The sequence below is a fragment of the Pelophylax lessonae genome (genome assembly GCF_965119305.1).
Source record: "Pelophylax lessonae genome assembly, chromosome: 13".
Classification (NCBI taxonomy): domain Eukaryota; kingdom Metazoa; phylum Chordata; class Amphibia; order Anura; family Ranidae; genus Pelophylax; species Pelophylax lessonae.
In genome coordinates, this window is record NC_138780.1 from 126,939,302 (window position 1) to 126,955,102 (window position 15,801).

Genomic DNA, 15,801 nt, shown 5'->3' on the forward strand with positions numbered 1-15,801 from the left:
CTCACCAAGGCTCTTCTCCCCCGATAGCTCAGTTTGGCCGGACGGCCAGCCCTAGGAAGGGTTCTAGTCGTCCCAAACATCTTCCATTTGAGGATTATGGAGGCCACTGTGCTCTTAGGAACCTTAAGTGCAGCAGAAATCTTTTTGTAACCTTGGCCAGATCTGTGCCTTGCCACAATTCTGTCTCTGAGCTCTTCAGGCAGTTCCTTTGACCTCATGATTCTCATTTGCTCTGACATGCATTGTGATCTGGAAGGTCTTATATAGACAGGTGTGTGGCTTTCCTAATCAAGTCCAATCAGTATAATCAAACACAGCTGGACTCAAATGAAGGTGTAGAACCATCTCAATGATGATCAGAAGAAATGGAAAGCACCTGAGTTAAATATATGAGTGTCACAGCAAAGGGTCTGAATACTTAGGACCATGTGATATTTCAGTTTTTTTTTTTTAATAAATCTGCAACAATGTCAACAATTCTGTGTTTTTCTGTCAGTATGGGGTGCTATGTGTACATTCATGAGGAAGAAGAATGAACCTAAATTTTAGCAAATGGCTGCAATATAACAAAGAGTGAAAAATGTAAGGGGGTCTGAATACTTTCCGTACCCACTGTACATACTAGGAATTGTTAATATTTTTTCCCTTTGTATTGTTCTGTGGCGTAGCTTTTAAACCAATAAATAGATCTGGGGAAATATGAAGCGGACTTCATCCAAAAATCAAGACTCTTCTGTTAATATTGACCCGTCCCTTCTACCTCTCCAAGCTTACCTAATGGTTGACATTTGCATATAACTTCAGCACCTATATGTCTGGATGTGCTCAGCATTTTATTATGTGGATTTCACTTAAGGTAACCTCTAATGATGCTTTTTTTTCCCATCATGTTTATTTGGATTTGCCATGTTTAGGAAAGATTTACTTTAAGCCCATCCCTTTCATAGACTATATATATATATATATATATATATATATATATATATATATATACTGCATGCTGCTATGACAGTTCTGTTAAAATAAGGTTTTGGGAGAGCTGGATATCAGTTAAAAATATATAACAGAAAGATTTCCCTTGAAGCTTAGTTTTTGTTTTGTTTTGGATGCCCATTTTTGTGGGTTTCATCCCCTCCCCTGTTGGATTGACCACATTAAAAAAGGAAATTATAACAATAGGGGGATCCTTTTATAATGCCACCCAGGCGCTCAAGCACAGTGATCTCACGGAGAGATGTAACAATCTGCCAAAAACTGAAATTTCAGCTTTGGATGGACTGGCCCTTTAATTATGATGCTACCAAAACACAATGAAATCTTAATCAATAAAAAAATTCAGTAGAATATTAATCAGTCTACAGTAAATGTTTAGTACACAAATACAAGTTTGCTTTAAGACTTGGCATGTGTTTTGTATGGCCTTGGGCAATTATCTCTTGTAAAAACCAGAACGCTGGACATGACTGGCCTCTCATATTAATAGAATAGCACAGCTGATACGCAGGCAGAACATTACTCAGTAAAAATAAATGATCCAGTAATTACAATTCACCTTCAAACAATCATAGAATACTAAAAGCGGCTGCAATATCTTCTTCTAGCACAAACTATTTAATACAATGAATGCCCTGTAAAAGAACTGTTGATTAAAGCTGAACCACAGGCAGATAAAGATCACTATTTAATCCAGTTAGGAATTCAATAAAAATATAATGTTTTTTTTGTTTTGTTTTTTAATTAAAGTGTAAGTATCTGAATTTATCTTTAATAGGGCTGTGTGGTGCTGTACACAGCAGAACTAGGGAGGAAAGAGCAGCACTATAAAGATTAACCACTTAAGCCCTGGAAGATTTTACCCCCTTCCTGACCAGGGCCTATTTTGCGATTCGGCACTGCGTGACTTTAACGGACAATTGCGCGGTCGTGTGACGCTGTACCTAAACGAATTTGACGTCCTTTTTTTCCCACAAACGGAGCTTTCTTTTGGTGGTATGTGATCACTTGTGCAATTTTTTGATCATGCGCTATAAACAAAAAAATAGCGTCAATTTTGCAAAAATAACAATATTTTTCACATTTTTTTATATGAAATTCCTAAAAAAAAAATTAAAAATCAAAATTTTTTAACATTTTAGGCCAATTTGTTTTATGCTACCTATGTTTGGTAAAAAAAAAAAAAAAATCGCAATAAGCGTATTTTGATTGGTTTGCGCAAAAGTTATTTGGTTTACTAACTAAGGGAAAGATTTTTGTCATTTTTATTATTTTTTTTTTTAACGAGTAATGGCGGCGATCTGCGATTTTTTTTTCAGGACTGCGACATTGCGGCGGACAGATCGGACCCTTGACTGACATTTTTTACACTTTTGGGGTTACCAGTGACATTACTGCAGTAATCAGTGCTATACATATGCACTGTTACTGTAAAAATTACACTGGCAGTGAAGTTAACTTTATTGGAGAGGGAGGGGTTAAGTGTGTCCCTAGGGGTGTGTTTCTAACTGTGATTGGCTGTGGCTACTAGTGTAAGAACAGAGATCAACGGTCCTACATAGTGGCGGCTTTGTTTACATTACCAGCCTGCCTTTTTTCCGGTGTTACAGAAGATCGCGAGTGCCCGGCGGACATCGGGTAAGCCGGGCACACGCGCGGGGGGGGTCTGTGACCGCGCCTCCAGCGGCGCGCGCTCACTCCCTAGAGCCTCACAGGCTAGCGACGTAGCCCTACGTCGCTTTGCCTGTGAGGGGCTGACTGCCGACGTAAATAGTCGTGCGGTGGTCGGCAAGCGGTTAAAGTACATTAACTTTTTAACAAGATACTCATGGAACTCATATGTCCATGTACACTAGTCCTAAGCCAGTTAGGCTCTAGTGTTGACACGTATAAGCATTCTTAGAGGAGGAGAAAGCAGATTGATGCCCTCATCCTTGGAGTGATGGTTCTACACTGTTCAATTAGCAGCCTAGGGGTGGATCCATGTCTAAGCTGTAAAGCTAACATAAGTGGGGAAACGTGAAGTTGCCACAATAATTATGCTGTCTGGCAGGGTTGCCTGGATCACAAGAAAGGGTAAAGAGAATTTCAAATCTTTGTATTTTAGTTGTGTATTTAACCTTTTGCTTGGAATTCAATTTTAAAAGTGTAGATAAGTGTAAATATTCTTTAGTACTAAACATGAAACTAAAACGTTGATATTGATTATCATCTTTCAGCATCTAGAATATCTTTCATGGTTTTTCTTATCTAAAAATAGATGTGGAGTTTCTAAAACTGGTTGAACTTCATAAATTACATTACGGTTACTGACTATTACCACAATGCTAACTAAGCACATGGTGACATGACGTGCTTTGTATCAAGTGCATTAGGCGCATAAAAGGCGTAAATTACAATTACTTGAATTTAAATGTTTCTCCAAGTTCCACTGCGCTGCCGGGTGTAATTTCAAAAATGCCACTGAAAGGGTAGGGATGTCCTCCATAGGCAAACTCTGTAAATAAACAATTACAGACACTTAGAAAATGTTAACCAAAAAATCACTGAGCAATAAAGAAGTATTTTAAAAAAAGATGTGTATATATTTTGACATAGAATGTGTTTCTTTGAAAGAACTTTCTTCAACTTGTTTGAAAACTAAGTAGACATGACTGCCTAGGAAGAAGAAGAAGTAGGAAGTAAAATGGAAAACCAGACTGTCTTAAAAGTAATTTATACAGGTCAGTCAAACTGTGCCTGCAAAACTTTACTCCTAAAATTGGCATAAGGTAATGCTGCTACATCCACCTTCTAAAATGTAGTAAATATAAGAACTGACAACTGAGTGGCCACTTACAAAGCTCAGTAATCGATGCCTGTTGTCAGAATTCCAGGATGCACGTATACTTCTCGTAGAATGCACTGTAACCAAAATCATTGGTACTTGGTGCTTGATGGCAGTGCTGCAAAACCCTAAGGTTGGCTGCCCCTCTACAACCATCAACAGAGAATCTGACCTAGGAATCCCAAATATGGTATTCAAAATGCACCCCATTCACCCAGACTACATCCAAAGAATGGCAAATTCATTCAGGTGGACTTGGGTAGGACAAAGTAACAAAAGTGCAATGTTTTAGTTCACTTAAAAAGCTGATACCACCTTACCCAGAAAAGAGAGTTTTCTACACAGGTCAACCTTGTAGGCTTGCAAGATAACTTTACCAGTTCGTAGACTCTACATGCTGAAGTAATAACTACATGATTCTTTGCCTAACCCAGGATGTGAGACTGTGAGACTTTTCCAGTACTGCTACTGTGCTTGTGGTCCCCCCAATGGTTTACATGGACCACCTCTGTGGCATTGTGTGACTCCAACTTCCCTGCTACTCCCTTCTCAATTTTTTCTGACAGAAGGAACACCTTAAACTGGTTTGTATTCCATACCAGCACCAGATATTCCAGGAGACAGAATAATTAAGGAATTCTTGAAATGTAAATTTCACCTCAATTCCTCCAAAGTCCAAAAGATGATAGAAGGGTTGGACTCCAGTTCTGAGTAAGACTTCACACAGAATAAAAGTCCGTCCAGGTACCCCACTATTGCTATCTCTGGCAACAACATCTTGGCAAGACTGCAAACTAATAAAGCTTCTTCTCTTCTCCAAAATGCAAGAACCCTTGTAAATGAGTACATTGAGGTATGCATCTTTGCTATCTGTGGTTGCCAGACAGCCCCCTGATGCCAAGACGCTATTACCAAAACAGGTCAACTCCATGGTGAACTTGCGAATTTTGGCAAAAAATGCAATGCTTTAAGACAGGTCATATGCCACTCCCCTTTGTCATCGTGAGGAGGTTTGTGTAAAAATCATGGAGACTTTCTGTAGTTGGAACTGGACATGTCGCCCCCTGTGCCAAGAGTCCCTTTGATGGCCAGACACAAATTCGATAGCTGGTGAAGATAAGGCACAGGATGGTGGTGAAAAAAAATGAAAAACCTTTGCGGAGGGGGTGTCTGAAACCTTTTTTTTGTAGCTCAAAGCTACCAATTTGCAAACTCATTTGTCTGCCAATAGTACACAAACTTAAGCTTAACATGTGGGAGCCAAACTTCATGAAGAGGAGGAGTATTTTTTTGTGACTTTGTGGTCTGGGGTGGCCAGGGATGCTTACCCACTGTGGAGGTAGAGGGAAAAATCAGACAGTCCCCTTCTCTGAATTGCCTGTGAATGAAATCTTTTATGCCTCCACCATGCCTTAAGGGACTAGCACTAGACCCAGCACAGCAAAACAGTCACCAACTAGTTGTAACCCCCCTTAGGCAGATCTCCAATGGTTTCACATATCCCAGTATACATGGGGGGGGGGGGGGGCAGGGGAATGTGTAAGGGGTGGACAAAATAGGAAAACCTTTACTTACAACCTTATAGAGAATCTTCATTTGAAGTCTTATCATCTGCTGGAAACATTGTCACTGGTCTAAGCCAAGGTGCTTGCGTTCTGTAGAAGGGATACTGTGACTGACCAGTTGGTTTGCCTTTCATATCTGCCTCCGCCAGGGAAGTACCCTACAGGCTGCCCTCAGGGAAACTGTGTTGTCACATTACTATCACATGACATGAGGTAGACCCAACAAAAAAAAAAAACCTCACAAATGAAAAAGATATTCATTTGTGAGGTTTTGTTTGATACTGAAATTTGGTATATGTGTATATATATATATATATATATATATATATATATATATATATATATATGTATATATATATGTATATATATATATATATATATATACACATACCAAAAAATACTTATAAACTCATAAATGACACATACAAATCCTTTTAGGTCTCGGGTGGCTGCACTTGCAGAAAAGTGATCCATAGATATTGCCATTTAAAAGCCTCTGGCGCTGTAACAATATATCCAAAAATTTATCATTTGGAAGGTTTTGTTGTTGGGTCTGCCTCATGTCATGTGATAGTAATAATCAAAGTCGCATGACTTGCTGGTATCAAGCCCATCTTAGCAGTGGGAGGAGCAAAGGATTCTCATGGCATCCTTAATTAGATATGCAGTGTCAAGCCATAAGGGTCTAAATTGTTTGGCTCTGAGGAAGAGAGGATGTATGAGAAGTGTTGGTGTCTGACTAACGCATTCGTGCGCAGGATGTGATTTATTGTACAAAGCACACAGCTTTATGAACATGTCTTATAAAGGCAGAATCCTGTTTTCACAAGTGGCAGCAGCTTTCTATATAAATCAATCTATATTTTACAAACTGGCAAGCTGTCTCTATTTTATACTTTATGAAAACATACATTTTGTTTTATTTGCCAAATGAACTGTTACATTAGTGACATTTTGCTGGAAATAATATGCTTTTGAATCTTTATCACTTTAAAAAAAATATATGCCAAAACAGATGCCAGACTCAAATTGGCAGGGTATCCTGATACTAATTCAAATTGTTAAGACATTTCTTCCAATGAACTTGTTATTTTCCTAAATTAAAAATATAAAAATATCCCAGTATTCAAGATGAACTGCACACATCTCAAAAACAAAATTTGAGCCTCTCTTTTCCTCAGATAAAAAAAAAAAAAAGGAGAAGCAGAATTGGAAAGTGATACTAAAATCCAGAATATGTTGTTGTCCTTAAATCTGTATCTGTCAGACATGTTAAACAATTTTGATTTAAAGAGACGTATAGGAATAATAAAAAAAAACACACACATACTCACCTCTATGCTGCAGCTGTCCCATGTCAGTTTTAAGTCCGCTGATCGCTCAGCTCTTGGCTTTTTTAGAGCAGAGAGAAGTGACTGTCAGTTTCCGCTTTCCGTTCTGCACCTCCAGCGCTTATTGGAGATCTAGGAAGGGGAAGGAGCGGGTGCAGCTGACTACGGCTCTCAGCCATACACTAACAGTGGAGCCAGTTGTCAGTCTGGCAGTTGGGTGGATTTTGACTTAATAGTTGGGATCCTTACAGATCCTGGAATGGCTCTGTGAGGTCAGCTTACAGCAGGTTATTGATTGCTATAAGCTGACTCTGGGTCACAGAGTGCAAAAGTATGTGCAATCCTGTGTCCAAGAAAAGAAGAACAATCAAAAAAAGCTTTGGCCATACTTACCCATAACCACCTGGCCTCCACACCACACCTTTGACCCCACCCCCTCAAATTAATCCCATGATTTGTCAAGAAAAATAACAAAATTACCTACACACCCCAATCAAATCATCTGGGGTCAGAAGTATACAACTGGATACAAACAAAAAAGGGGAAGAAACAAACTGCTTAAAAACAGCAACAAACTAGTAGTTCAACAGAAAATAACAAAAAATTAAAATAATAAAAGGAAATTGTAAATGGTTTATCCTGCTATGCGATGTCTTTACGAATCCTATCTTATAATGTGGAGGGTTTAAATTCTGTCAGGAAGAGGTGGCTGTCCTAAAGGAATTCCGACAGTCAAGGGCTGATATCAATTTAATACAGAAGACCCAATTTTGTAGGAGCAGTTCCTTTAAATCTGCATACAAATATTTCCCTTCTATATACATTGCTTCAGATTCCACCGGAAAAGCTGGGGTGGCAGTGTTAATTAAATGGGCCTGCCCCATTCAGGTCCAATCCTCTAGGTTAGATCCATATGGCTGATTGATTCTTCTCAACTGTCTATATGGGTGTATACCCCTTACAATTCCTAATGTATATGCTCCAAATGCAGGTCAACTTGGTTTCCTTAATCAAACCATTTAATCTCTGCTGCAATCTTCCCATCCCTATACAGTTATGGGGGGGGGGGGACTTTAACTTACTCATGCCCCCCACCAGAGATTGGATATCTTTTCAAGACCACCAACCTTCTAAACAGCTACTTTGAAAATCGGTGTCATTCTATCAATGGGTTAGAGAACATAGGTTATTTGACTCTTGGTGTGTGAAACATCCCACTCATAAACAATACTCTTTTTTTTCCTTCTCCCTGTGTTTATTCTAGATTAGACTACTTTTTAGTCTCTACCCTACTCCTAAGGTCTATAGTGGCTTCAGACATTGACCTGATTATTCCTCTATTGTCCTGAATTTTGAACTGGCTCAAACCAAACCCAGAACCTGCCATTGGCGCTTGAAGGACTCTTTACTTCACAATGAGGACATTACAGCCTCTTTCACAGGCACTGGAGGAATTCTTTTGACTAAACACAGGCTCTGTATTAGAAGCTTCTACTTTATGGGAGGCTCATAGGGCCTTAATAGAGGGAAATGTATGGCTGTCGCCTCACATCACAAATTAAATTTACCAAATTGTAAGTGATACGACCGTGTTCTCTCACCAGCTGTTTCAACCCTAAAAAGATTGAACCACCTTTCTGCAACCATGTGCATTGCACATGGTTGCAGGACAGATGCAGTGTGGACACATACTCTTAAGTGGGTTGCATTTAGCCGTGGAGCTGTAAGTCAAATGTGACATGCCCTTCTTTAGATGGTTGGTCTGGGGAGCAGTAACATCGTAGTTCAACTTTTACTTTTTACTCTACTTTTACTGCAGCCTGGCAGTAGAGGTGGTAGCAATTGGAGGTGGTTATTTTTGGCCAGAGATTGGCTTTACATTTTCTGCCTTAAAAGCAGAGACCAGAAGGTGCCTACTACTTAAATTGTTAAAAATTCAAGTGTAACTGCTGAAGCAGAAAGTGCTTATTGAGGGTATTTGTTCTGAATATAGTGGAGACAAGTAGATGGAGATTACCATATGTCATGGAGGTCAAGCCTGTTGAAAGAAATAGTTATAAAAGGAATTTTATTCTGGACTGAAAATTCCAACATGAAAATGAACTATTAATATTAGGCTGCAACTGGAAAAAGTATTAAAAATTCTCCAAATATTTTAGGAAATACATCACCGTGAACATGGGTATCTGAAAGGTTTCTTTCAGCTAAAAATCAAAGGACACGAAAGAAGGAATTTCCTGCACTAACAATACAGATTTTTTTTTTTCTTTTTTGCTTCAGAAAGGTGCGCCCCAAATCAAAAGCAAACACAAATATTTAAAAATTGTTTCTTTTTACATATTTCTTACTGAATTTTGTTTGCCTGGAATTCTCCTTTAAGCTACTCATTGGACACCTAACTGAGATTAGATGCCGTTGTTCAAAATTCATGTTGCATTCATGTACAAAACCCTGGGTGACCTTTTACAGCTCTGTGTACAATAAAGAAAGTGAAAGGCACAAACAAATAGCCTTGGATTTAGGGCAGTGCAGACAAATTGAGCACAATTTGTTTGTCAGGAACATTGAATAAATGACTGGAGAGAGGTGCAATTATTTTACAATGTCACGGACTTGACATTTGGAAAGCCGCAGAGAAGGTGAATATAGATTAGAGGGGGTAGAGTAGAAAGTGGTACTGCTTGATAAAATGAAGCTATCAGATTAATTTATTTCTCACTTTAAAAAATTAAACTATTAGAGGTGGAGAACTAGCATCAGATCTCATGACTAAAATGTATCTTGATTCACCTGTGGCTTTTTAAGTCTTTAGATTAAATGCATGAATTTTGTAATCCAACTCCTTACTTTCCAAATTTCTGAGATGAGAATCAGGGACACCTTACAGTGAAAAGTATGTAGGCCAGGGGCACATTCCTGCGATGCATCAGTTACATGGACCATGAAGAATTGACATGCAAAAAATAATTGGTTTAACCCACAAGTGTTCTCTTTCACCACTACTTTTTCTTTATGCTTGAACAAATTCAATAACGTAGTGGTTGGTTGTACAGTGTACAGCAGTATAACACTTCTAAATGGTACATAACCAGGGCCGGAACAAGGGGTCGGCAGGAGGGGCGGCTGCCCTGGTCGCAATGCTTTATTGCAGGGATAGGGTTGCCCTGGCCCTAACTCTAAGGGAAAGGGGGGGGGGGGCGCAGTTGGGCTTCTTTGCCCTGGGCGCTGGATGACCTTGTCCTGACACTGTACATAACTCTAGAGAAATCTTTATACAGGTCTATACATAAGATTAAAAAAGGAGAGACAAAGTAGTAGGAAAGAGGGACAGAGGTATATGGTTCCAAAACAGAGGGACAATGCCTCCAAACCAGGAACAGTTGGGAGCTATGCAATTGTATATTCATGTATGATAGTTACACAGTATATGAGGTAATAAATGGCTGGTATAGGGCAGTGGTCCCATGTGCTAATCTTGTTTTTACAAATAATGTTTTGACAAATATTATTTTAGGGTTGCTTATGTGTTCAGCACCTATACTTGTCACTGGCTTCTGTAAACTTTTTTTTCGATTTTTTTTTCTTTAAAGAAACCAGTAAGATCTAACTATCTTGAACCAAGCTAATACATAATAGGAGCTACGCGACACTACCCATCCAGCACCATTAATTTTGTTAATGTAGATTCTGTGGGTCACTTTGCTTATATTGCCCTCCGTGCCACAGTCTAGCTAATCCAAGCACATTTGCCAGCCTTTGTTTTACCCCTATTCTGCCCACAGTCTTAAGCCAAAAACACAGTGGACCAACACCAACAGATGACATGGCTTCCCAAGTCATCACGGACTGTGGAAACTTCACACTGGAACTCATGCTATTTGGATTCTGTGCCTCTCCCCTCTGCCTTCAGACTCTGGGACCTTGATTTCCAAATGAAATGCAAAATTTTCCACAGTCCATGATGATTTGGGGGAGCCATGTCATCTGCTGATGTTGGTCCACTGTGTTTTATCCAAAGTCTGATGTCAGTGCAGCCCTCTACCAATTAACTCTAGAGCACTTCATGCTTCCCTCTGCTGACAAGCATTATGGAGATGCTGATTTCATTTTCCAGCAGCACCTGCCCACACTGCCAAAAATACCAATACCTGGTTTAATGGTCATGGTATCACTGTGCTTGCTTGGCCAGCCTGACCTAAACCCCATGGAGAATCTGTGGGTTATTGTCAAGAGGAAGATGAGAGACACCAGACCCAACAATGCAGCTGAAGGCCGTTATCAAAGTAACCTGGGCTTCCATAATACCTCAGCAGCGCCACAGGCTGGTCGCCTCCATGCCACTCCGCATTGATGCAGTAGATCATGCAAAAGGAGCCCCAACAAAGTATTGAGTGCATACTATACTGTACATGGACATACTTTTCAGTAAGCCAACATTTCTGTAATAAAAACCTTTTTTTTTATTGGTCTTATGTAATATTCTAATTTTCTGAGATACTGAATTTTGGGTTTTCACTAGCTGTAAGCCATAATCTTCAAAATTAAAAGAAAGAAATGGTTGAAATATATCACTCTGTGTGGGCCGTATCTATATAAAATATAAGTTATATGTATTGTGGTATGAGTCACGCGCTGTCTGAGGAATTATATAATCTAAAAAAGCACTTCCTAGATGCTGCATGCACCAATACTGAAAACCATGCAGTAAAAGGCTAATAGTAAGGGGTAGGGGATACTGCGCTTCTGGGAAGTGATATGACTAGTTTTTAAATAAATGCTAAAGTGCAGCTCAGATGTGAATTAATAAATGTGGTTAATTTATAAATTAAGGTCCCTAAGAAATAGGGAAAATGAATAGTGATATTCGTTTGTATATCTGTACATCAGGTGTAAAGTGCATTAGTGTAGCCCATAAATAGAATAAATAATATTAACACTCTTAACTCAATAAAAAATTGTATAAAGACATATGGTTAATAAAGTGACAGGTAAAGTGCTCAGTGCATTAAACAAAAAGGTGCATAAAATCACGCAGTTCTTTAAAAAAATGCCACAGGTGACCTAAAAAGTTCAAAGGTGAAAAAATAAATGTTCCAATAATGTATCCAAGTGAACGAAATTTCATAGATGTATAAACCCTCCACCTAACACCGTGTTCAATATGTGGGGTGCTTCTTCTCACACGTGTACTCCTCTGGGTGTGCTAATCGCTCAACTCCATATATCAGATCATGCGCCTTATAAACAATACTCAGGGCTCCTCTCCACTACTTCCTGGTTTTTCGATCAATGATGGTATTCAGTCTGCCTTAAATGGCTCAGGCTTCTATACTCTCCAGATGGCCAGCGAATCTTGCAGCTCCGCCTCTTTGTGAAATGACAGCTCCGCCTCCTTTAAGAACATCTGCAGCAACACAGATAGTGAGGGGTTCACACCTCCCACTACACCCCTCACACAGGGTACTTCTCACCTTCAGACACATTGATGTTACATAATCAGTTATATTTATACATTATCAATGATCTTCAATTATACCAATAGTCATATACTATTCTTATGTATCTCTCTGCGTGAATAATCATTGTCATTACATTATAATAATCTTTATGTTTAAAATCTTATCTTAAAATTCCTCATTATAAGAGATGGATTTACAAAACTCCAAGTAGCCAATTCACGAGAATTAGGCAGAACTGCATATTGGAGAAGGATTACCATACTCAAACAGGTTTACTGATTGATAGGTTGTTAGAGAGAGGTTATATCGAGAGTGGAAAAGGTGGAAAAATATAGACATTTTTTTCGTGTTGTTTGCTTGAAATTCCTTAGTTTTTCTTTTATTCTTACTGGCAGTCAAACAGGCTTTGCATTGATTACATCTAAAAAAAACTTTATAAATCTGGGAACATTTGAATTGTCCGAGGGAGATCCAAAACCGTATGAACTATCATACTATGGATTGTTCTATTCTTTCTATAAATTAACTTGGCTTAGCTAGGAATAATGGTTCTCAAAATTTCATCCTATAATAAGATGGGCCAATACTTTCTGATTACTTCCTCTACTTGTTTTGATTGTAGGTTGAAATCCGAAATAAAGTTGCAACCCATATCATTGCTGCTCTTATTCTCTTTCCTGGTTAATAATTCTCCTCTATTTTTCAACAGGATCCGGTTTCTTTCATTCTTTAAATACTCATTTTCAAAACCTTTCTCTAACAACCTATCAATCAGTAAATCCGTTTGGTAATCCTTCTCCAATATGCAGTTCTGCCTAATTCTCATGAATTGGCTAATTGGTGTGTTGTAAATTCATCTCTGATAAAGACTTTTAAGATAAGATTTTAAACATAAAGATTAGCTATATTTCTGATTTTAATTGAAAAAATGCACTATTATAATGTAATGACAATGATTATTCACGCAGAGAGATACATAAGAATAGTATATGACTATAGGTATAATTGAAGATCATTGATAATGTATAAATATAACTGATTATGTAACATAAATGTGTCCCAGAGAGATATAATATTGTTGATATATTTATGATGGTTATGTAATATTTATGCTTTATATTAATGTTTTTGATGGATTCAGCTTATCGACAATTGTTAGTAGAGCAGATTACACGGGGATGCTGGAATCTTCCCCTATTTAAGATGGCGCGGTGTCCTTCATCGTCCTACTGCTCCGTGAGGACGTCAGGTGACAAAACTAGTAGGGCGGGGCTAGGACACAGAGAAACACCGCACGCAGAGATGTATAGTAACTAAGTAGAACTACTTCACTACTGTACTTAAGTACCGAAAGGCGGTATCTGTACTTTCCTAGAGTAGAATTTTTTTCTCCTACTTCCACTTTTACTTCACTACATTTTTTCTATGATTTCAATACTTCTACTCCGATATTTTTTTTTGTGCTGCATAGTTACTCGTTACTATTATAAAAATTACCACTGCCAGAACAGTAGATGGCAGGTTTCATGAAGCTCAAAACATGTGTATTATCAGCGCATACGAAAATAAATGCTACTGTATGTATAAATAAAAGCTGCATTTGAAATAATAAAAAACAATATGATGTTCAAACTTTTGACTTCTTTCTTTAATAACTACATAACACAGTACTTGAACTTTTACTTTCAGTACTTGAGTAGCAAAATTTTAAAAAAAAACTACTTGCAATACTTAAGTACAAAAAATGTTGAATACTTTAGTACTTCTACTCAAGTCACTTTTTGATTGAGCACTTCCACTTCTACTCAAGTCACTTTTTGATCGAGCACTTGTACTTTTACTCAAGTATGGGTTTCGAGTACTTTATACAACTCTGACCGCACGTGTCATACCCCACGCTCGCAGCTTGGAGACACAGCCGGAGTTTGGATGTCAGAGATCCCAGTGTCAGGTTAGACGCTTGAAATTGTGAGTGTAACATTGTTGTTTTAAAATAAATGTATTTAATACGGAGTTAAACTATTCTGGCATTCTTTCCCCTTATCCCCATCTGGCAATATTGTGAGACTAATATATCTATGAAGATTTATAGCTGAAGTTTCAAATACAAACCATTATGCTGGGAATTTTCTATTAAGCGCGAGTGCTGGTTTATAATTTAACCAGCTTCCCATCAGGTGAGTTATATTTGGTGGAAATGGTGGAGCACATTTGGTGTGATTTCTTCACATCTGATCACTGAGGATCATCTATCAATTGAATTTCATCAGATCACATTTTTGCACTTTCTTTCACTTGGGACTTTTCATGGACTATCTATTTATTGTATATTTTTGATCTATAGGTAAATTAATTGAAGAATTTTTTTTTATCAATTTGATTGAACATTTCAAGAGTTTTTTTTCCACGCTGATTCATTGCACATGCACTTTTTTTGGGATATGTTTTGCACATGCTTTTTTTTTAAATATGATTGGATGTCATAACTTATTATTTTTTTGAGTCATTGCACTTGCACTTTTTTGAATATTAGTTTTCTACTATTATTTTTAGGAATTCATCATTGTCGAGACATTTGTGCACTTTTGATCTTGTTATTATCCACACACCACAGAATATATATATCATAAACGATTATTTATTCATTATATTTAATTTGCATATGAGCACTTTACAGCTTGGGAATAGCACACATTTGCGCTGATTATATTTTCTCTTCATTCACATGCAGGACACCTGCAGTAGATTAGCAGCATTTTTGTTTCCCTTGGGTTAAGCTAAATACCTCTAATTACCTGGGTGCCTGATCCTTTTCTTGTTCATATTTGTGGTGATAACAAGAGAAGCAGTAAAATAGGTCCCCTGCAGCCAACAATAGACCCCTCCAGTAACAATAGATCCCCAGCAACAATTGGACACCCACAAAAAGTACCCCCCCCAGCAACAATAGACCCCCTGGAAGCAACAACAGATCTCTTCACAGCCAGCATCAATAGACTGCTCCCACAACAGTAAATCCCTCCCAGCAACATAAGAACAACCCTAGCAACAATAGATCCCCCAGATGCAACAATAGACCCCCCCTGCAAAAATAGATTCCTTCCAGAGACAATAGGCCCCCAGCAGCAACAATAGACCTCCCCAGCAACAACCCCCTCCCCTCACAAAAATTCATCCCTCCAGGAACCATAGATCCCCCAGCAGCCAGCATCATTAGACGCTGTAGCACAACCCAGCAGCCCTTGCCATTACATACATTCAGTTCTTAAGATGCCGGAACTGGGTTCTCCCGCGTTCCCACTGAAAAAAGCCCTGAATAAAACAGCTCAAATTACAAACAGCTACATGTGATTATCCCCATAAACAGCATCCCTTTCAGTGATGTCCAGGGTAGCTCTGGTAACACTGATGAACAGCTGGAGGAATCCAAGAACAAAGACCCACCCATCTGAAAATGCAGTACTCTGGCTGCAAGTTCGGTAATGCTCCCCACAGTAGATGGGTCTGAGGATGCTGCATGACATTAGGTTCCCACCTGGTTGCAGGACACAAGCCCAGCTACCTCTGCCCCATCAGGTGTGGCCTCTCTGAGCTTCTGAGAGAGCAAAGCTGTGGAACCTATCTTC

General features: G+C 38.6%; 1 protein-coding gene across 1 annotated transcript in view; it reads right to left on the minus strand.

The window, feature by feature from the left end:
- The window catches only part of LOC309569605 (deubiquitinase DESI2-like), a 167,916-nt gene that overhangs the window by 30,565 nt on the left and 121,550 nt on the right, over positions 1 to 15,801 (minus strand). The window contains exon 3 of the mRNA XM_082275491.1: positions 3,397 to 3,490. Within this exon, the coding sequence (XP_082131617.1) occupies positions 3,397 to 3,490 (94 nt within the window). The remainder of the gene's footprint in view (positions 1 to 3,396; positions 3,491 to 15,801) is intronic.